The 22,750-nt window shown below is 33.6% G+C and overlaps 3 protein-coding genes and 1 pseudogene across 4 annotated transcripts; all 4 read right to left on the bottom strand.

The window, feature by feature from the left end:
• Positions 1–2,100: 2,100 nt before the first annotated feature.
• LOC102599500 (uncharacterized) lies at positions 2,101–7,364 on the bottom strand. 2 transcript variants are annotated; one of them, XR_367600.2, is made up of 8 exons: positions 6,997–7,364; positions 6,095–6,206; positions 5,054–5,215; positions 4,028–4,074; positions 3,202–3,319; positions 2,663–2,726; positions 2,408–2,590; positions 2,101–2,327 (listed from the first exon to the last, which is right to left on the bottom strand). XR_367600.2 is itself a non-coding variant. In XM_006351691.2 (7 exons), the coding sequence occupies exons 1-7, from the start codon at positions 7,192–7,194 to the stop codon at positions 2,536–2,538; spliced, it is 756 nt and encodes a 251-aa protein (XP_006351753.1). In that variant the 5' UTR covers positions 7,195–7,364; the 3' UTR covers positions 2,101–2,535. The 2 variants fall into 2 exon arrangements, 1 of the variants encoding a protein (XP_006351753.1); XM_006351691.2 differs by having other exon boundaries at positions 2,101–2,590.
• A 6,543-nt stretch (positions 7,365–13,907) lies between these two features.
• On the bottom strand, positions 13,908–15,278 carry LOC102599933 (acetyl-CoA-benzylalcohol acetyltransferase-like). Its single transcript, XM_006351692.2, has one exon. It carries the CDS (start codon positions 15,253–15,255, stop codon positions 13,909–13,911), a length of 1,347 nt encoding a protein of 448 aa, XP_006351754.1. The 5' UTR covers positions 15,256–15,278; the 3' UTR covers position 13,908.
• Positions 15,279–17,176: 1,898 nt separating this feature from the next.
• LOC102604755 (acetyl-CoA-benzylalcohol acetyltransferase-like) lies at positions 17,177–18,496 on the bottom strand. Its single transcript, XM_006351788.1, has one exon. The coding sequence runs from the start codon at positions 18,494–18,496 to the stop codon at positions 17,177–17,179; it is 1,320 nt and encodes a 439-aa protein (XP_006351850.1).
• Positions 18,497–19,838: 1,342 nt separating this feature from the next.
• On the bottom strand, positions 19,839–22,197 carry LOC102604419 (acetyl-CoA-benzylalcohol acetyltransferase-like; annotated as a pseudogene).
• Positions 22,198–22,750: the final 553 nt, after the last annotated feature.

The following is a 22,750-nucleotide window of genomic DNA, read 5'->3' as shown; positions in this document are numbered from 1 at the left end:
TTGGTGTGACCATTTTAATATTATACAAATTGTTACATATTCACATTGCCACTGCCACACTAAGTCTTTGCTGAAATGTATGACATTTGTGCCTAATTACTCATGGTCAATTAATGACCAGAGGCATAAGGCAAATTGCTTTCTGAACGTTGGCAATGGAACGTTGGCATCTGCACGTTAGTGCATTTGTTGCCCTCAACTTTATTTCATTCTTTACTCCTCCATTATTCTTGTAACCTATGTAACTCCTAACACCATTATCTTCCTATTCATTGCTAGGAAGACTTCATCTAGTATAAATAGTGGTGGTCTTCATTTGGTTTGTCACACACAACACACAAGAAAATATAGAGTGCATAAGGTTTGTCAAAAAGAGAGTTCTTATTAGTTGAAGGGAGGTGTTTCTTTTGTGGAGCTTTGGACTCAATTCTTGTCCAGAGTTGTTGAGTTATACTTTGTGAAGGCTATTGTATCCTGGAGGGGACAAGTCAAGAAGGACTACTGCTGGATCGGTGAAAACATTTACTGCAGTGGGCTTGAATCTCCTTAAAGAGAGCGAGATATCCGCGCCTCAGCCTGAAGAGATTTATTTCTTCATTTTTATTTTCAATTGTAATCTTGTATTTTAGTTATCTTGTAAGTTTTCACTAACAAGCACTTTTGGGGGAAAGAGCGATGACAAGTGACCGAAAATTTGGAGACAATCTTTTGTTGTCCCTGTTTGGGTAATGTGTGCCCATTCCTTGACAAATGATCCTAATGTGAAACCATCAGCTAGAATATGTGAAATATTTATCCCAATGACTAGTCCTCCACAATTGAATATGTTCACTTGGACTCTAAGTAGTAAACTTGATGGCAAATCAGTGTTCAAAAGCTCAATCTTGATGGAGAAACTCAGCAAGAGCCGCATTGACTTTGGATTCAACACACTTGGTCGTTGCAGTGAATAGAGGTGTCATCTTTATTAAATCTTCCAGCTAGAGGGTTAAAGTATCGGCTAAAGATTGTTGCAACTTGTCACATCTAATTTGATCAGTAATTCGTTCACTGTTTGGCAAGTAGTGGAACAATATATGAGGAGCACTCTAATCAAACAATGAAAGTTTGAGGGTCCGTAGATGATTTAGGGTAGGAGTTGAAGGCTTTACCATTTTCCTTAGCTGGATTTGAATATCTAAATCAGCCATTGAGATACCAAAAACAACAGAGAATTAAGAAATAAGTAGTAGTATTTGGAAATGATGGCAAGAGTTTACTTTTTCTCTTTTTGTTGATTTCGAGTGGTTTGTTTTTAAGGAGGGCTTAACGCACGTTTTAATTAAACATTGGTACAAGATGGCAACGCAGGTGTACTTTGAACCAATAATACATACACTAGGCGTTTCTGGCGGCATTTTGCAAACTTTGGTAAGCATTAGTTTATTGCTCTCAATTATCATTCATTATATCCATATCCATATAGTAACGATTTTTATTAGACTTACTAAATTTAATTAGGAGTATTATGTTTCCACATATTTCACAAAGGGATAATCAACGGAGAAATGATTTTGAACTTCTGATAGGATCTCTGACTCGTTCCAGCAAAGATACAATTTTTTTTAAAAAGTAACAAGTGTTGTTATATGGCTTTGATTTCTCGGCTCAGAGGATGGTAATAACACCCCACTACCGTCAAACGCAACTTGCAATTGCTTATATATCGTTAATTAATCAAATTAAGTTGCAATAGCTTAGGTCTTGAAATTAGATTGATTTGAAGTTGAAGAAATTTTATTTGGACATATAATTTGAATTTTTCAAGCGATATCTTTTTCTCCATAATTTGTGAGAACTATCAAAACTTCTTTGACTCATATGCAACCTTACCAAATGGACGAACCACAGTTAATAAACAAAGTACTGAAAGGCGTCCAATTAGTAAAAAGATTCACACGTCAAATAAAGCAATAATAGTAGTAATTAATTGTTCATTAATATAATCCCCTCACAAAATACCAACAATCTTCACTTTGACACAATTTTTTTTTCTTTTTACAAGATTTAAAATGACGGATCTTTATTTGCAAATAATAAACTTATGAGTCAAATTCTATATTTAAAAAAAATTGAAATCACTACTTGAAATTTGAAATTGAAGTTCTGTTCACATTTCATTAACAAATGCTAATTTCAATCAAATTTGAGCCCTAAATCCAATGGCCGTTACACTCTCGATAATTTCTTCGCAATAAACATTTACATTCTTACATTCAAGTCCTTGGTGAAACAACTCAGCTAGCTTTCCATCTACTTTTGTTTGCAAGCATTCAACACCATGGTCACTGCAATCAATAAAGAGAAAAACCTTGATCCTTGACAAGTCTTCCGGTAAGTGGATAAAACTTGGATGAAGGAAGTTCACCTTGGTCACCATAAACAAAGACGGTTTTACACATCAATTAATTAACGCCATATTTTCCATCATACGGTATTTACAGAAGAGCTCATGTCTGAATGCTTCAATCAATCACGGAGATGAATGACAGTTTCTTAATCTTGCCTCTCCTCTTCAGTATCATGCAAAAGAACACCTCGGACTCTGGCCCTGTAAACCGAGCAACTACTCATTGAAGTAACACTTTTAATATCGATGCAAGGATAAGTTGAATTAACTTACCTACGATGTGCTGGTACCACACGGTTAGTCACCTTAGTAGAGGGAAGTTGGGCTGCTTGCTTAACTGCAATTGGGTAAAGGATGAACGAATTAACAGATTAAATGCAGTAATATCTACAAGTAGACAATTAGCTGCAGCAACAGTGATTGTTAATGGTAAAATTAAAATCCATTTATACATGTCAGTGGACATCACATAAAGGATGTGAATTGTTCTCCTACAGAAGTACTCTACAGAATACTTAATAGAGAAGAAAAAATAGGACAATACAGGAAGTCTGGGATTGGCAAAAGGTATAGTCTGCAAATACATCCTAGGAGGAAAATTATCAAAAAAAGCCTTTGATACAGAAATTTTCAGAAACTTATTAATTGCACTATCAAGTTTCTTTCGTCTTTTCTCCGCATTAATAAACTAGCCAAGGCTTTGATCACTAATCTAAACTTGTTCAAACGATAGTTGAAGAATCGAAATTCAATCATGTACATGCCTCATTTCAACTTTCCACTTCAAAATGGATATATATTTTTAACTATACCTGGAGACTCTAGTGAGCTACTGACAGTTGCAGTATCTGAGGCTGTGTTTTCAGTAATCTTTTGTCTTTTAGAGTACAGAAGTGCATCGAGTTGCTTCTGCGCAGTTTCATTCTTTTCCTGCCAAGTAAACAAAACAACTAAAACAACATAATCGTACTCCTTACAGTCTAGCAACACTTCTTTACATCCCAAGTTCTGGTTGAGGATTTTACTTTCTGAGATTGTCATAAAATAACATGCATTTCCTACTATTGAATGCTTTACCACGTACAACAAATTTGTACATAAAAAAGGCTACATAGGAAGCAGTTTTTTGAACTACAAACCAACTCCCACACTTCTCAATCACTAACATCACATCAACCAACTACTTTTTTCTCAAGTTCCAGAGTTTGACAGGTTATGACCTGGTAAATACTGTGGTGGTGGGCAAGGAGACTACTCGTGTCTCTGTGCTTTTGATGATAGGGTGTGGTGCGCTACAAAGAATAGCAAGACGGATTGAGCAACAGTTTTTTTTTCCTAAGTGCAGTTAAGACAACACAGAGAATTATAATGGAGCTAACATCCTTCATCTATTGGATAGTGAGCACGATTTCATTTTTAAGAAAAAAAGGATAAACATGTTCAGTCAAATAGCGAGGATCAAGATGAAAAAGATTATTGTATAATACAGACCAAAAACCTCAAGTTCCCCATGAATAAATGAAATTGCATGAGATGGAACAAAGGAAAATAAAAACAAGCATTTATTCATTTGTAAAGCAACTAGCATAGACAAAGTCAAATTTCACAAAAGTTTAAGGCTGATTGAAAAAAGAATACCTTTTCTTCAGATAATACATTTATCAACTCACAGCATCGTTGTTGCTCTGCAAAGAAAGCAGCAAGAAAATGAAATGCACTCTCAAAAAGATAATGTATCGTTAGGCACATGAGGTCATCAAGAGTCAAAAGGAACTTGTAGAATTATTGGAGATTTGTTCACAAAACAAGGCAGAATAAGGAAAAAGTTGAGCATAGACGTGATAGCATATGAATAAGTTGAGGGTATAGTGCAAACTGCACCATTTTAGTAAATTCTTACATGAAGGTTCTAAGATTGAACGAATGCAGAGGTGTGCAATATGTTTACTTTTTTATGTTAGACCTATGCTAGAGGTGCAAAAAGGGGACTTGGAAAGTTGTACCCATGCTAGAGTGGTAATTCTGAAAAGAAAAGACAACCAGAGTATACAAGTGGGAATGATACTATTTTAAAAACAATACGTACATTTCACACTTTTGGTAGACAGGCACAGTAACAATTGATGACACCACCTGATCGCCCTTTTGATAGCAATCTAAGATCACTCGTTCAGAAAGCAAGAAGTGCAAAAACATGACAGAACTCTTGGGTTCTAAGCGTGTAGCGAAAAGTGAACCATGCGCTTCTTCAAACTAAGGTGCACAATTTACCGAAATTACATAAATTAACTAACATATGAGAATATAGTAAGTAAAAGAAACTTTACACGCAAACTAATTTCAATATCCAATGTACAAGCTTGACAAAATTAACATTAACTCAAATGAAATATCACTAGAACGTTAATTCCACCACCTCATGCAAAGTCACCTTCAAAGACTGAAGAAGGAAAAACAAAGAGATATAGACAGGCTACTGCAGCTTTTCTTGAAGAACTTAAAGAAGAAGCAGCAATGGGGCCTGACTGTCTAATCTTGAAATGGCACCACTGATAACACCAAAAACAGCTGGAAATACTTTCCATAAGCTTTAACCAATTAATTACAGGTATTCATCAATTAAATTAACAACATAAACCATTACTCACGGATCAGGGTACAGACCAGCTTTAAGCAAATTATGTACATTTGTGAATGTTGTGTAGAGTTCCAAAGAAAGATTTGCCATTGCTTCAGTTGCTGCAGTATCCACAAGTTTACTAAGTGATATAGCAATTCTTGGCATCCCCTTGGCTTTCTGGGCAACCAATTTTGCATGCGCAGCGCCTGAAAGAAAGAGCGGGGGGAAGGGGGAATCAATACATTGAAACCTCAAATATTCAAAAATTCCAACTAAGAAACTCATTCTAAAAGAGAAACAACAGAAACAAAGGATGAAGGCTAATTATTGTCATTGCACATGAAGAGGGTTGATAAGAAGATTACCTAAACCAATAATATATCTGTATAGATTTTAGGACCTGACTTAACAAATAACTTCATATATTGGTTTAGACCTGGCATCATAAAATTTAGCCTCCCTTTGGAAGTTAATTTATTTCACTAACACTAAGAAATATGAAAATACTCCAGCGAGCACTGGTAAATTTTGTGACTCAAGGAATATTCGCAGGATTGAATCCAAAACTGTTTGAGCATAAACTTGGGTCGTTTTTAAGGATTATGGACAACCGATTTAGATTTATGTCTGATAGATCTCTGACAGAACTAAGTTCGATGAAAATTTATTAACAGAGGAAAATATATCTTCACCTGATATTCAATGACTCAAGAAAACATATGATAGAGTGACTAGAAAAAATCTCAAGAAGGTGTCAAAGAACAAAGAAATTCATATAAAATATATAAAGGATACACACAAATGAACTATCACAAGTGTGAGAATAATGTAAAGAGACATAGAGGAGTTTCTAATAACCGTATGTTTACATTAGAGATCTGACTTAAGCCCGTACTTGTTCACCATTGTTTCAACCTTCAGAACGTCTTCAAAATTAAACATCAATTCTATTGGAGATATGCTTTCTCATTTATCAAAAAACTAGGGCATATGCTTCTTGCTAAAAAGAGGAAAGAGAAAAGGAAATATTGTCTATACATATTATACCACTGAACAAATTTGAAGAGAATAAAATTAAAGATCACCTCCAACTTTTGACTGTCCATCCATAACAAGCTTCACATCTTCAGACTTTAAGGCAGCTATAAGGTAATCTACAAAGTCAGACCAAGAGCCTCCTATACCAGTTCTGTCCCTCTGTATAGAATGATATGAAACTAGTGACTATGATTTGGAACATAAGAACCAAACTTCGCTTAGATCCTCTTAAGAATGAACCAGAAACAAAAAGATTAAAAAAAAAAAAAAGATGTCAAAAGAACAATGATTACAAATAAAACCACCAAAAAGATAGGCTAAACAAAGACAATTATGCAAGAATTAATTACTCATAAGTCATAACTCATAATTAGCATGTGGAATGTATGTTATATTCTCTTTTCTACCAAACAGCTTTTATTCCAGTTATCTAAAGAATATGTAAAATGTGTCCTGTCCATAGTTTCATCAACTAGTAATATCTGCTTCAAACAGTTTCGAAGGAATCAATTGATATGTCGCAAGTCATACTATAGGCATTTATGGAAATTACTAAATACCATTCAGTTCAATATGAAGTTAGGAGAAAGTTCAGTTAGGTTTCTTTTACTTTCTCTCCCTCCCTCCCTCTAAAAAAAGAAACGAAAATACCAAAGTAAAAGTTTTCATTCTAATAGTAGTACAAGCATCTAAATTGATAATTGGTTGGATTAAGCAATATTTCAAGTCTAATTGCTGGATTTGAGCTTAAATCCTCGTCATTTTTTTTTAGAGTAATTAAATTTGTGTTTAAATTCTCTAATTGGTCTTCCCTAAATCTATCCACATTAGCAATTAGAGCAGAAAATCTAGAATTGAAATGAGAGAATCAAACTTTTGCAGGAGAAGCTGAGAAAATTCAAGCATAGAATTGAGAGTCCAAAATAAGAAGGAAAGTAAGGAGGCAAACCATATCTTCAAGCTCCTGCGCAGACTTCAAAGCGTCCCATGTATTTGAATGGAAGTCAGTGGCGCAGACATGGAGGGTAGAGGGATCACTTGGCAATCCGTGGACATGAAAGAGGAAAGGCTTTAAAGGGGTTTTGTGAGGTGCTGACCACTCTGCATTTATTCGCCCAAAAATTGGTTCCATTTCATCAAACCCCATTTCCAAATTTCTCTCAAAGAAAGGGGTTTTAGTAGGTTTATCACTGATACAAAAGCAAACTTTGCCTAGAGAAGAAAGCAAAATTTTTGTTGTTTTCTTCAGAGCAAAAGTCTATTAGGTTGTAGCTTGACCCACCATAGACGGTGATGTTCAAACTGGATCATTTGCTCTTTTCATCCTACTAGTCTTGAAAACTTGCGTTCCACGTTTATCCCCTAATTGACATTAAAAAACTTAATTTATATAAGTAAATATATCATAGTGAAGCCTACATAAATTCATCGCTAAGTCTTTTGTATATAAATTTGACATAAGAATATAACTCTTCACAAAATATAGCATGAAAATTTTGTGTCAAATATTGGAGATTTGATATTTTAATGTTTCACGAAAAATCAATCTTTTATTATATAAGAGGAATTAATATATTTTAATTACTAAACGTAAGTTTTAATAATCAAAAAAAGAAATTGGCTATAAAAAAATATGTATAAAGAAAAATATTACAAAATATCTATGTGGTGTAACATCAAATTTATAGAAAAAATTACAAGTTCAAACGGAAAAGAAAGAAAAGTAAATAAAGACATGACATCCATTATAAAAGACATCACATTAAAATATATAGACAAATAAAAGGAGAATTATAATGTGCATTTTTAATTATATTTGTACGGGTCTAAAGATAGATGAAAGGTCTTTTCAATTAAATTTAATAGACAATTAATTTTTATAAAAAAAATAAAATGATAAATATACTTTTAAAGGACATTTGTGTTTGCACTTTTAATAGAATGATCTTGTTGACTTATATTATTAAAATAAAAACAAAATGAAACTTAATTACTCCATTCTCATTATATTTTTTACATGATTTTAATTTGAGGAATAGTTTTTAGTAGTAACAATTAAAGGTCGAAGGAATTCATAAAGAAACAACCAAAATGTCCAAAAGCAAAATTGTCATCATACCAACCATTTGAATATTAACACTACGGAAAGCTACCGTTAATATGAAATTTATGTTTAAGAAAACTATTAGGCTTACTGTCGCATAAATGTAAATGTAACTCTCATTTTTATTCAAAAATTAAATTGTTAAATCTCATATTGTATAAATTATCGAAAAATAAAAAATAAAACATAAGGGGTGAAAATGAACAATATATGTTTGTGTTCGCAACACTATGTTAGACGATAGACGATAAAGTAACACAATCAAAATCTTTTATTCAAAGTAATAATCTTTTAGCAATCTTTATTTAAATTACTTGTATTTAAACAAAAGGATCTTGCATAAATTATTCAAGTATTATCAAACTCATCATGTATTAATAAAAGTTTTTTCAATTAAGTAGCACTTAAAAGAATAATAACACAAAAACAAAGAAAAAAATTTCCAAAACAATGCAAAATGATACAAAATTACATAAAAATATGGATCGCTACCAAATTTATTTTGGACAACCACATCTTAACTCCAAAATGGAAAAGAAAAACTTAAAATCATAAGCTAACATAAAAAAGATCTAAAGGAATATATAGGCCATATCTAATACTTCTAAGCTTAACACTTGAACTATATTGCAAGAAAACTTCTCTTTTTAATTTCAAAATGAAGCTATCAGTTAGCTTCTTGACGACATGTATCTATATCATTATCTAGAAAAGAAGAAACGAGAATAGTAGATGATAGAAAAGAAAAGAATATGATGATCAAATGAGCAATTTATTGATATTTATAGTGATATTTGACTGTGTTTTCACCTACCAAAATGTATTAATGGAGCACATTGAATCATGATACATAAATTTTATTTTGATTTCAAAATTCAAAGAGTCACCGAATTGGAAGAGTTTCATACATTATTTTGTCTTCTACTCTAATTGAATTTAACCTAATCAATTATAATTATAATGTCATAACTAAACAATTAAAGTGTAACTGTCGGACTTCATATTCCACCATTATGTAATTAAAATATCTAATAAATTAATTAATTTTATTTTGATTTAGTGGAGGGGTAAAATGGTAATCCAACTTTGAAAGTTGGAGCTTCCCACTTATAATAATATATATATAATTTTTAAAAAAAATTGCGAAATAGAAATTTATATATTTATAATTATTATACTCGATGAGTTATGCCCGACTAGATATAAATTAATTGTTTATAGAATAAGAAATTTAAAATTAAATTCAATATATTTTAAAGATAAATTATACAATTAAATGTGTAAAACAGTCTTTGATGTATAAATTTTGACTTTCGATATATCATTTGCATATTCCCATCAGGCTCATCATGTTTGGAACAAAAAAATGTGACAAGAAAACTATTTGCTTTGATTTCTCTTCAAATTACAAGGTGAAATTAAACCACCATTCAAATGTAAAAAAAATAAAAGAATTAATATAATGAGTATCTTAATAGATCCAAGGAATCTTGTATAATGTATCAGTTCTCTAAGGATTATTAAAATTCTGATTTCCAAAGTGTTGGACAAAATGTGAGGGTTTCTCTCGAATTGAACCATGTCATTCTCCTTCAAAGCAATCCATACTTCTATTCCATCACCATCTTTTGTGTCCATCAGACTTGTTCCTTCATAATTTTTGCTAACACTGCTCACCGGCCCACCATGGCTTCCCCCAACCAAAATCGGCTTTATACCAAGGAAATCTACACCAACTCGTGCTGGGATAATTGTCTACATCTTTCTGGCCAAGTTTGCTTATAACTTCCGTGCCATAGGTAGCGGACAGAGGTAATATCATCGATGCTTGCCTTACCAATGCCTGCAGCTATGTCCCTTGTTGTACTTCCTACCACGTTAACAAAGTCACTTAACTCCTTCCTTGACCGGTTTGCCTCTACTGTAGCAACTACAGTCACGTAAAAATTCCCTAGAGCATGCTCTAAAGATGGTAAATTTGATTTTCCCCTCAAATTAACGGGAAATAATAAATGAGAATCTCTTGAATGTCCATGTTTGGCCGTAGAAATTCTCATAAGAACCTTCTGTATTATCGACAGGATGACCACCTAATAGCATCCATGTCAGCCTACTTGTATTGAAGTTGACGGGCTTCAATGAAAATCAAGAATATGTTTATCACAAAAGCAATGTCCAAATTCAAGCCCAAGCGAAAGAAAATTGGGCCACACGAAGCCCAATAAAAGAGCCCAAAAAGTTAAATGCTTAAAGTCAAAATTTCCTATTTTAAAAGTTTTCCTAATTTTAAAAGTTTTCTAGTTTAAAGTTTTCCTGTTTTTCTAGTTTAAAGTTTCCTAGTTTAAAAGTTACCTAGTTTAAAGTTTTCCTAGTTTAAAGTTTCCATAAAAATAGGATTTAAATCCTATTCTATTTGGAATAGGTTCTCCCTATATATATGGGGGTTGATTTTATTATTTTGAGACAAACATGATTAATATTATTTGAGAGGTATTTCTTCTTTACACCTTTATGTGTGGTGACTACGGATTTATCTTACAACTTTATAAGAACGATTCTTTAAGAGGTACACTACAAAAAAACGCTTAAATTGCGGGGTTTAAAATTACATATTGCGGTGGTCAGTAACCCCCACAATTTAGTGTTACGGCAGTTGAGAGAATCCCTACAATTAGGTGTGCCACAATTAAGTCCCGGGAGTTTTTGACCAACCCCTGTTATCATTAACAGGGGTTTATTAGTGAGGGTTTGAACCCCAGAAATGTATATCAAAAACTACAGTTCAAGTTCTAGGAGTCAAAACCCCAACAATTTGTGAACTTTGGGAGTCAAAACTCCCAGAACTTTACATTAGGATTAACAGGAGTTTTAACCCCTGTAATTTATGAACATGTAACCTTTTAGAGCATTATGCTAGAAATTTTTAATTTTAAATATTAATGACTAATTAACATGTACATCATAGTCGAACCTAAAAGGGGCTTATTAGCATTAAGAAATAACAAAATATTTCAACACAAAAATATATTATAAAGTGTACTATTAATTTTTCAAACTAAATTAAAACATATCATTCACGATTACAAGAAACTTCAAATCACTACAAAAATTGTCATTCGCTAATCTTGCTTTTATTGATGAACAGGGTTCACTAGCATCCATACTCAAGAAAAGGCCTGCAACTATTCAGAACTCTGAAGGCATCACATATAAAACTAGAGAATTTGAAAATAGAGGCATCAAGTTATATCTACCAAGGAACATCATAAGAGTGACACATACAATTACATATCGTGGTTTATGCTCAGGTAGTGCAGCAGTACACTGAGTCACGACACGCTAAAAGGAGTCTATATCTTCACCGCCTGCAAGACCACCAATAGCATAGCTGTCACACAAGTAAATTCAGTCATTTCACTCTGTTGATTGTTGAACCTCAATTCTTCTAGTTTGGTTTGTCAGGTAAGCTGCTTTTGAGTTGTTTTATATATAGACTCTACAAGAAATTCCCTACAAGTTGAGAGTCAAATGTTGTCACTTTGAACTCTATATGACATCTTCTACACCAACTATGTCGCTGTATTTATTAAGTATAACATCTACTTACGATTATAAAACACACACAAAAAAAATGGCTTTGGACAAGTGATGCATCACTGTAATGATCAATATTTATACAAGGAAGGAACTTTAAAATCTCTTATCATAAGTCAGGAGAAAGATCCATTAGAAAAAGGAAAAAGGAATTGAATGTTGTTACTGCTTATCATTAGTATGCTAATGCAACTTATCTCACTCTGTTAAGAAAAGAAGGCACTGACCTGTCCTTTATATACCTTTCCTATGTGAAAAAGCTCCTCGGCAAGATCATTTTGCTTGACAAGCCTCTGTTGTTCTGCGAAAAATAGTAGCTTGTGGCTGTCCAGACTACTTCCCCTGCATAACCAAAACAAACCTACTATTTTTAGTATTTTGCACATCCAGGTACTATGTATCACAAAACAAAAAGGAAGATGGGGAAGAAATAAACAGATTGGAGGAACAAGAATATGTTCACATTGCTTTATCTCATTAGTCTTGGCGCGCTGAAGACATAAGTAAGTAATTAATAGCATATTTTCTCTAACAACTTAAGCTTTTAGCTAATATACGAATAAGTCTGAAGTGTCATTGAAATAAGGGTATGTACTTACAAGAGAGGTATTGATCATACGCTTCAGTCTTCATAGAAACAACTGTGACTTTGGCTTCTTGAAACAATTAAGCTTACAGAGATGCTTCAATTGGTTTCTTCAAGCATTGTAATTTTCACAAACCACTATGAGCATCTCTGTTAGCTTCTTGTTTTCACTGGTCACTTGTCTAACAAATCCCCTGCCTCATCTTTCACCCTCATATTGTCTCTATTTAATCCAGTGAAATCACTCTAAACTTTTTGTTTCTGAAAGCTGCATAAGTATTTTATTAAGGGGACTGAATAAGGTGCATAAGCAGAAGTCTTTAAAGCATTTATTTAAGGAGAATAAAGTTGGCTTAATTGCCATAGTAGAACATAGAACTAATATTAAGTATGCAACTTCTATAATAACAAAGGTCACTACTAGGTGCTCTTGGTGTCATAACTACCAAACTTCTGGCCGTGGTAGAATCTGGGTGTTGTGGGATCCTACTCAATGTGATTTTTGCCCCTTTAAAACAAGTGATCAGTGCATACGTGGAGTGGAGTTTATGGGTTACATTGCAAGATAGGAAGAGTCTTCGGCTGGAGTTAAAAAGTGTTGACTAATACATGTCGCGCAGCTTGGTTAATAATGTGAGACTTCAATGCTGTCACTAACATTGAAGACAGAGAAGGAAGCAAACCGGTGCAGGAAACTTAAAGAGACGCTTGCAGCATGTAAAAAAGATTTACAGAGTTAACTTACTCGGGGGATATCCGGTGGGGACCCAGCGCATCCATAGGCATACTCTGGCTTGCAGGTAATCACAACTACTTCCCCAACCTGGAAGATCAAATAAAAAAAGTTGAGCACTAACATTAACTCGATGTACAACCACCGCAAGTTAAAGTGCATATCGACCTTCATCGTCCTCAATGCAACATCCCAAGCCTACAAAATGCAGGTGGGCCTGCGCCTAAGGCTAAAAGCTGTCATAGCCTTGTAAGGCGCATGGGTTTCTGCGGGGCGGAAACTTTGATTTAAAAGCCGTTAAAATTAGTTGCCCTTTTGGTTTGATAAATAATTTAGTTGTCCTTTTGTAATTTTTGAAATTTTTTGTTGCCCTTTTGGCTCCGGACTCGTTATTTGATTATCAAGAAGAAATCATTTAACAAATATAATGAGATCGTTGATCTTAACCACGATAAGTTCACTAGTTATATATCCGAATATTTTTATTCTAGCAGGTTATTGGTTTTATTACATTAATCTTGTGATCTTATTTCAAGCAATCTATCGTATAAATTAAAAAGAATTGATTTTGGTTGATCTCCTCTTTTGTAGAAATGATGATTTCACAATTATAATCAGTTCATTTTAGTAGACCAACAAGACAAGAAAGATATTATATCAATCTTTATTAAATAGGATGTCTCCCAAGCGCCGATGGGCTAACACACATACATACATAAAGATAGTTTGAATATCGACTAACTGGCTTATTAATCTCATAGCCAAACATTGGTTTGTGATGAATGAAGAAAATAGGAAGCAACAAGCAAAGCAACGCAAAACAAGAAATTTTAGTAGTTTCATTTTATCCAACTATGGGAGTGGAGGACAAAATGTCAAGGTGTTTCTCGAATTCAGTCATCTTTTTCTCCTTCAAACAAACCGTTACTTGTATTCCATTACCATCTTTTGTGTCCATCAGAAAAACTCCTTCAATAGCATTGAAGCCAACACGGGTCACCCAAAATGGTTTTCCCCAACCAAAGTCAGCTTCATACCAAGGCAATTTGCACCAACTAGTGGTGATATAAGTGTTCATCGTGTCTCCTTGGAAAAGTTTTTCTACACCATTTTTCCAATTGTTAACAGTTAAAGAGGAAATATCATCAACGCTTGACGCCTTACCAATGGCTACACATGTGTCCCGTATTGTATTTCCTACCAACTTTACAAAATCATTCAACTGATCATCCTTTCTTGAGTGATCACTTGCCTCTAGATTAGCAATTGCTATCGTTACATAATTCCCTAGAGCATGTTCTAAAGACGGTACACATGACAGTTTTCCCCTAAAACTGATAGCAAATCCTAAAGACGAGTTCCTTGAATTTCCATTTTTGGCGGAAGAAATGTGTGTAAGAACCTTCCATATTAGGGACATCACGACCACCACTCTAGAAGGCTGCTTGATCATGTCGTCATCAGTAGTTGAATCGTCTTTGATTGTTTTTCTGAGGTTTTCTATTGTGAGAGCATCAAAGACAAACCTCCTTGTGACAATCTCAGGGTCAGTAGTACTAGTGTTGGGAGGTGATGGCAACTGTAGCACTCTTGCTGGAAAGAGCGATGACAATTGACCAAAACTGGGGAAAAAATTATTATTAGTAGTATCTTGTGTACTGATGGTCCCTGTTATAAGGCAAGTGTGCGCCCATTCATTTACAAATGTTGCTATAGTGAAAGCATCAGCTATGATGTGCGAAACTTTTATCCCTATAGCTATTTCTCCATTATTAAATACATTGACTTGGACACCAAGTAATGGACTTGATGGCATATGAACCATTACAGGAAGAAGATGAAGCAAAGACGACTCAATATCATTGGCTTGACGACGGAGAAATTCAGGAAGATCGTCTGCATTGACTTTGGTTTGAACATACTCAACACCTTCATCATTGCAGTCGATTGAGAATGGATCATCTTTTCCAAATCTTCCAGCAAAAGGGTAAAACTTGGTTAGCGTCTCCGCCAATGATTTTTCAAGCTTATCATATGATGAAGTGCTGCTCGGCAAGTAGTTGAAGAGGATTGGTACATATGAACGAGGAGCCAGCTGATCGAACAAGGAAAGCTTCAATATCCGAAGATTATCCGAGGTAGAAGCTGAGGGTTTCAACATTTTCCTTGACTTAATTTCAATATCGGCCATTACGATTTTATTTGGTGGATGACTTAATAAACAAAAGAGAAAGTAATTTGAGTATATATTACTTTTGCTTCTCTCTTTCTTTTGCTACTATATATACATATATATAATGCCTGGTATGCAGGCCATTATATTATATATAGTTTCAACTCTACAGACTGCCCAACATGTTTATGCAACTTTTTAAGCCTTAGTTTATTTAATTAATAAATAAACATGGCATGAAAATTGGATTAAACAATTCATCGTATCAAATACGATTGCATTCTTTAACTCTAAAAATCTGACACAATATTATTCTCTCTCTTTTGATTATGCACAATCACACTCTTCATATTCTGCAACACATCTGATATCCTGCTTCTAATTAATATAATTCTTTATATCTAAATTAAATAATCTTTAATTTATCTATTCTACATAAGAAAAACACAAAATACTAGATACAATAATATAAGCGCTGATACATTAATCTGATGCGCGAGATACAATAATATAAGCGTTGATACACTAATCTGATGCGCGAAAATGAGGAATTTTAGAGATTTGTAAAACTTATAGGGGATAATGGTAATAAGTAAACTAAAAGGTGGGATTTCTATAATTTTTCCTTTGTTTATTGCCATTCATACTCATGATTAATAATTGATATAACTAAATTAATTTTTTTTAGGGGCTTAATCACTTTACTTATTTGAGTTTTTAATCCACATTTTATAATAATGTTCTCCTAGTTCAATGATTGACAACTTTGATCCCCCCACGTACATGCACTTTCTCAAGGTTTTTTTTTTCTCTTTTAAATTTTTTATTTTGATAAATACCAACTTGGCAATAGACCAACCTAGTCACTTCTTGTTAATATATTATATAAAAATATTTGTGATGAAATTGTTGGTTAATTGAGTTTTTTTTTTTTTCCTTTTTCATTTTAGATTGTCATCATCGAAGGAAATTATAGTGATGTTTTTGAATTGTTTTTGAATTGATATGATCTTGTTAAAGTAATTGAATTATTTATCTATTTCTTCAAAGTGGATATCCTTTGAGAAAAATCTTGATAAGTCATTGATCTTAACTTTCATTATATTGTATACGACTGAGTATACATGCTGAAAATGGGCTGAAAAGCCCAAAATCAGCAGTTTGGCCCAAGTAACTGATTTAGGCGGACAGAAACCAGTCTTGGGCCCAATTTTATTATTTCATTTGTTTTTACTTAATTGTATTTGTTTATCATGTATTAATTCTAACTTTAAATGTTTAAACTAACTTAATTAAATCCCCCAAAGATGGATCATTTTATGTTGGCTTACTCTTTTAAATGATTTTACTCAAACGTCTTTTCTTTACTTGGTCGTTGTTAACAAACTTTACTCTTTACAAATTATTTCAAGTGTTTAAGTTAATTATTTTTCAAATTACTTTAAAAATTTTTTCCTTTTAAGTTTTCCCCCCAAAAGTTAGTCAAGAATAATTTTTCAAATTGTCGAATAACCGCACGTTATCACTAACACCTTTTGAAAGTGGAAATTTAAGCCTCTTAACTTTTTCTCCTAATTATTTTTAAAACTTAATTTGTTAGAATCATTTAAATAATAATTTTTCTTAAAAATTAAATGATGACTCTTTTAAAATTGATTTTTCCAAATAAGTTGAAATCAGTTTTAATTTCCCCCCCCCCCCCATTATAACAGCTATTGTTCATCAATAATATATGTGAGAGATTTTTCAACAACTCAATTCATAAAAAAACTAATTAGCTATTCCTTGCACAAAACCTTCAATTTATTTTTTATGCGCGAATAAAAAGGACAAAAGCAAAACAAAATCTTATTACACGACTAGCTAGACTTTTATGATTATGTGGATCAGTAGACTTAAAATGATAATGTCACGATCAATAAGTAGATTTATATATGAATCATTTTATCCAAATCGAAGAATCAAATGCTGTTGAGGCCAAAATTTGTGTGTCTCTTTCGAATTCAAGCATGTCATTCTCCTTCAAACTAACCCATGCTTCTATTCCATCGCCATCTTTTGTATCAAACAGACTAATTACTTCAAATGTTTTGCCAACGCTGCTTACCCACATTGGCTTTCCCCAACCAAAGTCCGCTTCGTACCAGGGAAATCTACACCAACTAGTACTCGGATAAATGTCTATCGCGTCTCCTTGAACAAATTTGTTAATGATTTCTGTGCCACAGTTAATGGACAGAGACATAATTTCATCTACGCTTGCCGCCTTACCAATGCTGAGAGATGTGTTCCTTGCTGTACTTCCTATAGCGTTAACAAACTCATGTAACTCTCTTCTCATCTCGTTTGCCTCAAGAGTAGCAGCTACAGTCACATAGAAATTCCCTTGAGCATGTTCCAACGATGATAACTTTGATTTTCCCCTCAAATTAATAGGAAATACAAAAGACGAGTCCCTTGAATGTCCATGTTTGGCTGATGAAATCCCCATAAGAACTTTCCATATTAATGACATAACGACTACCACTCGAGTGAATATGGCAGTACTCGGATTGATTCTGTCTTTGAGGTTTGCTATTGCAAAAGCATCAAACACAAACCTCTTTGTGATAATCTTAGGGCCTTCTATGGATGGTAGTGAAAATTGAGGCCCTGCAGATATCACTCTTGGGGGGAAGAGTGATGACAAGTGACCGAAACTTGGGAGACAATCTTTTGTGGTCCCTGTAAGGCTAGTGTTTGCCCATTCATTGAGAAATGTTGCTAAAGTGAAAGCATCAGCTATGATGTGTGAAATTTGTATCCCCATGACTAGTCCTCCACAATTGAATAGGTTCACTTGGACACCGAGTAATGGACTTGATGACTGATCCATTTCAGGAAGAAGATCATCCAAAAGCTCAATCTTGGGTCCTCGACGGAGAAACTCAGCAAGATTCATATTGACTTTGGATTCAACATACTCAACACCTACATCATTGCAGTGAATCAAGAATTTATCTTCCATAAATCTTCCAGCTAGAGGGTAAAAACTGGTTAACGTCTCAGCCAAAGAGTTTTGCAGCTTTTCACATTTTTCAATAATTCCTAATTCCCTGTTGCATTCACCTGTTGGCAAGTAATGGAACAATATTGGTACATATAAACGAGGAGCCCCCTGATCAAAAAATGAAAGCTTGAGGCTCCGGAGATGATTCGGGGTAGGTGTTGAAGGCTTAATCATTTTCCTCATCTGGATTTGAATCTCTAACTTGGCCATGAAACAACCAAAACTCACAACAACAAATTAATAAATAATTCAAAAGGTTTCTGAATAATAATTGATCCCTAGATAACGAACTCTCTTATAGAGGCCTTAGTCCATATTTGAAGGCCAACATTTTACGTATATATTTGCATTAGTTTATTGCCAGCACGAAATCATTGTGCATAAATTTGCATTATTTATCGTCATCACAAATTAAAATCATGGCTTGTAAATTTGCATTAGTTTATTGTCATGACTCATGAGTCATAAACTGAATCGTTGATTTAGGGGCTTTAGTTATCCCATATTGACTTTGCATACTTGTTAGTGTGGGAACGGCATTCTGTGTCTCCAAAATAGATACAATAATTTTGGACTAGAGCTACTTGTTTAAATGTTTGTTACCTGAAAAACTATGTTAAAAGTAATTTTAAATTCAGCCATGACAACAGCCAAAGTAGTCACGTTCTACACACTTTTCTCACTTATTTGCAATTTGGTGCTTAGTGATACTACTAGCTGCATTTCAAAGACCAACTAAAAACTTTGTGTAGTATTTTATTATACTTTGTGTAGTATTTTATTATACTTTATGTCATAAAACTGTTACGTTGTCGTGTTTAGGGGTGTTCACGATTTGGATAAAAATCAATCTGAAATAAATCGAATCAAATCGATTTTATTCAGATTTGATTTTACATTTTTAAAAAACTGATTATATTTAGTTTGGGTTTGTTCAAAAAACCAAAGAAATAATCAACGAATTATATAATTATCTTTTTGTATAATTATATATACATAATATATTATTTTTTATGGATATTTTCTATAATCAAAATTTATTTACGAAAGCAAAAAAGGCCAAAACAAAAAGTATTACGAACATGTATGTTTTTCTATATCTCCACCTTGTCTTTTGAGTTTATTTTTGTGTATGATTAATAAGAAAACAATCAAACCAAAATCGATAACAATTAAATTGATAAATCTATGCCATATTTAATTTGATTTGATTTTAATAATTTAAAAACCAATTAGATTGATATAATTAATGGACTCAATCCGAGCCGTGAACACCCGTATCCTTTGATGGAGGCGTTCAGTAAGATTCGGGCCGGGGTACAAATTAAAATATGTAGGAATGAATGTACATAGTGTATTTGTAGAAGGATTCTCTTAACTTGTTGGAATAATATACAAGAGGTGTGCCCGGTGCCGGATTAGAGCCAAGTAATACTATAAAATTTTAAGCAAATAAGAATTTTATTGTTTAATTAAAAAAAAATTACATAACATTTTTATTGTATTGAAGAAGGTACGTATGTGTCCATCATAACAATTGATTGCTTCATAATCAAATAGATGACAAAATGTGAGGGTCTCTCTCGAATTGAGTCATGTCATTCTCGTTCAAACCAATCCATGCTTGTATTCCATCACCATCTTTTGTGTCCATCATAACAATTGCTTCATAATCATTGATGCTAACGGAGGTCACCCGGAATGGCTTTCTCCATCCAAAGTCAGCTTCATACCAAGGGAATCCACACCAACTAGTAATCGGATAAACATCCATCGTGTCTCGTTGGAGATATTTGTCTACACCTTTTGTGTGATTGTTAACAACTAAAGAGGAAACATCATCAACACTTGACGCCTTACCAATGGCTACACATGTGTCCCGGCCCGTATTGTATTTCCTATATACTTTACAAAATCATTCAACTCATCCTTTCTTGAGTGTTTACTTGCCTCTAGATTAGCAATTCCATACATGGTACAATTCCCTAGACCATGTTCTAAAGATGGTAGCTTTGATTTTCCCCTCAAATTAATAGAAAATAATAAATAAGAGTCCCTTGAATGTCCATATTTGGCTAAAGAAATGCCTGCAAGAACCTTCCATAATAGCGACATAACTACCACCACTCTAGTAGCCGCCTGCTGTCAGCTTGAATCTTCGATTGTATTTTTGAGGTTTGCTATTGCCACAGCATCAAAGATAAACCCCCTTGTGACAATTTTAGGGCGAGTATTAGCTAGCGTTTGGCCATAGATTTCTAAATATTCTTGGCAAATATTATTTGGGTGAAAATTTGGGTGAAATTTCACCATGTGTTTGGCCATAGTATTTGGGAAATATATTTCACTTTTTTTAGAAAAATGTGATTTATACCCATAAGTTTTAAAAACTATCAAAACTAACCATAAGTTTGTATTACAAGTCAATTGAATCTTCGTTGCAACAATAACAAATAGTGTTCATGACACTAGAGCAATGTGGTAGTTTGGAGTGAGTGCAACAAGCATCATTCCATAAAATCGTTAAGTAGACAAAGCACATGAACTTTGTTACCCATTAGCCTATTGTTCATCATTTTCATCAACAACCATATCATCATTTAACATTCACTGAATATTTCATCACTACTTTGGTGTTCAACGTTGAAAAAATTATGTAATACGACACAAACAACTACTATAGAGGATGTTTTTGTAAAAGATAAAAATTTGGGGTAAAATTTCAATTTCAAAAGATCCCAAATAATGAGATTTAACCCAAATACTAGAAAAAACTAGTATTTGGGAATTTGAGATATTTGCCAAATAATGACAAATTGTATGGACAAACACTATTTGCCAATTTTTTTCCCAAATATTATTTGGGAAATCTATGGCCAAACGGGCCCTTAGTGTTGGGAGGTGGTGGTGAATATTGAGATCCTGATAGCACTCTTGTGGGGAAGAGCAATGACAAGTGACCGAAATTTGAGAGACAATCTTTTGTGGTCCCTGTAAGGCTAGTGTACGCCCATTCATTGACAAATGTTGCTAAAGTGAAAGCATTAGCTACGATGTGTGAAATTTGTATCCGCATGACTAGTCCACCATAATTGAATACGTTCACTTGAACACCAATTAATGGACTTGATGGCCGATGTTCCATTTTAGGAAGAAGATCAACCAAAGGCTCATTATTAGGTCCTTGATGGAGAAATTCAGCAAGATCTGCGTTGACTTTGGTTTCAACATACTCAACGCCCTGGTCATTGCAATGAATTGAGAGTTGATGATAATCATTTTTTCTAAATAATCTTCCAGCTAGAGGATAAAACTTAGTTAGCGGCTGGGCCAAAGATTTTTGAAGCTTATTACATGATGTTTGAGCAGTACATATAGTGCTGGGCAAGTAGTTGAAGAGTGTTGACACATATACAGGCAGGGGCGAATCTATGAAGGGGTATGGGGTGCCACGCCACCCCCGAACTTCGACGAAAACTCTATATATACATAGGTATATATATATATATATAAAATATTTATATAAATATAAAGCGTGCCACCCAGTGAACAAAAAACTGGCTTGTGGTGCCACGGTAGGAGGGCAACTTTAGAAGGCTGATGTTGCGGGTTCGAATCCCATTTGTACCTATTTTTTTGAGAAATTTACTGCAAACGTTTTTAAGAAGAAAAAAAAAGGCTCCAAGCACGTTTTTTTAAGGAAAAATAGCTGGCACATTATTTTATTTTTTATAATTTTTAATGGATAAGTCTATTGGCACCCACGGACTCTAAATCCTAGATCCGCCACTGTATACAGGAAGAGACAGCTGATCGAACAAGGAAAGGTTGAGGATCCGAAGATGATTCGGGGTAGGAGCTGAGGGCTTCAACATTTTCCTTATCTCAATTTCAATCCCTAACTTCGCCATATCACAATTCATGAATGAAGTTATTTGTCAATCAATATATCCCCTCTTATATATATACTAGTTATTAGGTTCCCGCGCCAGCGCGGGCCCAATGTATATTGCTTCCTCCGTCTCATTTTATGTGAGGTAGTTTGATTCGCCACGGAGTTTAAAAAAGAAATGAAGACTTTTAAAATTTGTGGTCCAAAATGAATGATATAAATTTGTATGACTGTAAATTATTTCATTAAGGGTAAAATAAATATTTTATAATCAAATTGTTACTTAATATAGAAATGTGACATTCTTTTGGGACTGACTAAAAAGGAAAGTAAATAACATAAATTGGGAGTAGTTCTTTGTTTCAATTTATGTGACACCGATGAAATTTGGAGAGTTATATAATTTTTTGTATGTGATTTTGTTAAATATATTTTGAAGTTGTTAATTTATTGTGATTTATAGCACTTCTTATATCATTTTCAAATAATATATATTACTCTTTCTGTTCCATTTTATGTGACGTAGGTACTTTTACGAAACTCAACTAAATTTCTTATATGATTCTTAAATA

The sequence above is a fragment of the Solanum tuberosum genome, unplaced genomic scaffold (genome assembly GCF_000226075.1).
Source record: "Solanum tuberosum cultivar DM 1-3 516 R44 unplaced genomic scaffold, SolTub_3.0 scf00136, whole genome shotgun sequence".
Lineage (NCBI taxonomy): Eukaryota > Viridiplantae > Streptophyta > Magnoliopsida > Solanales > Solanaceae > Solanum > Solanum tuberosum.
Note: the sequence above shows the minus strand (reverse complement) of the source record. Positions and strands in the feature narration are given on the sequence as shown.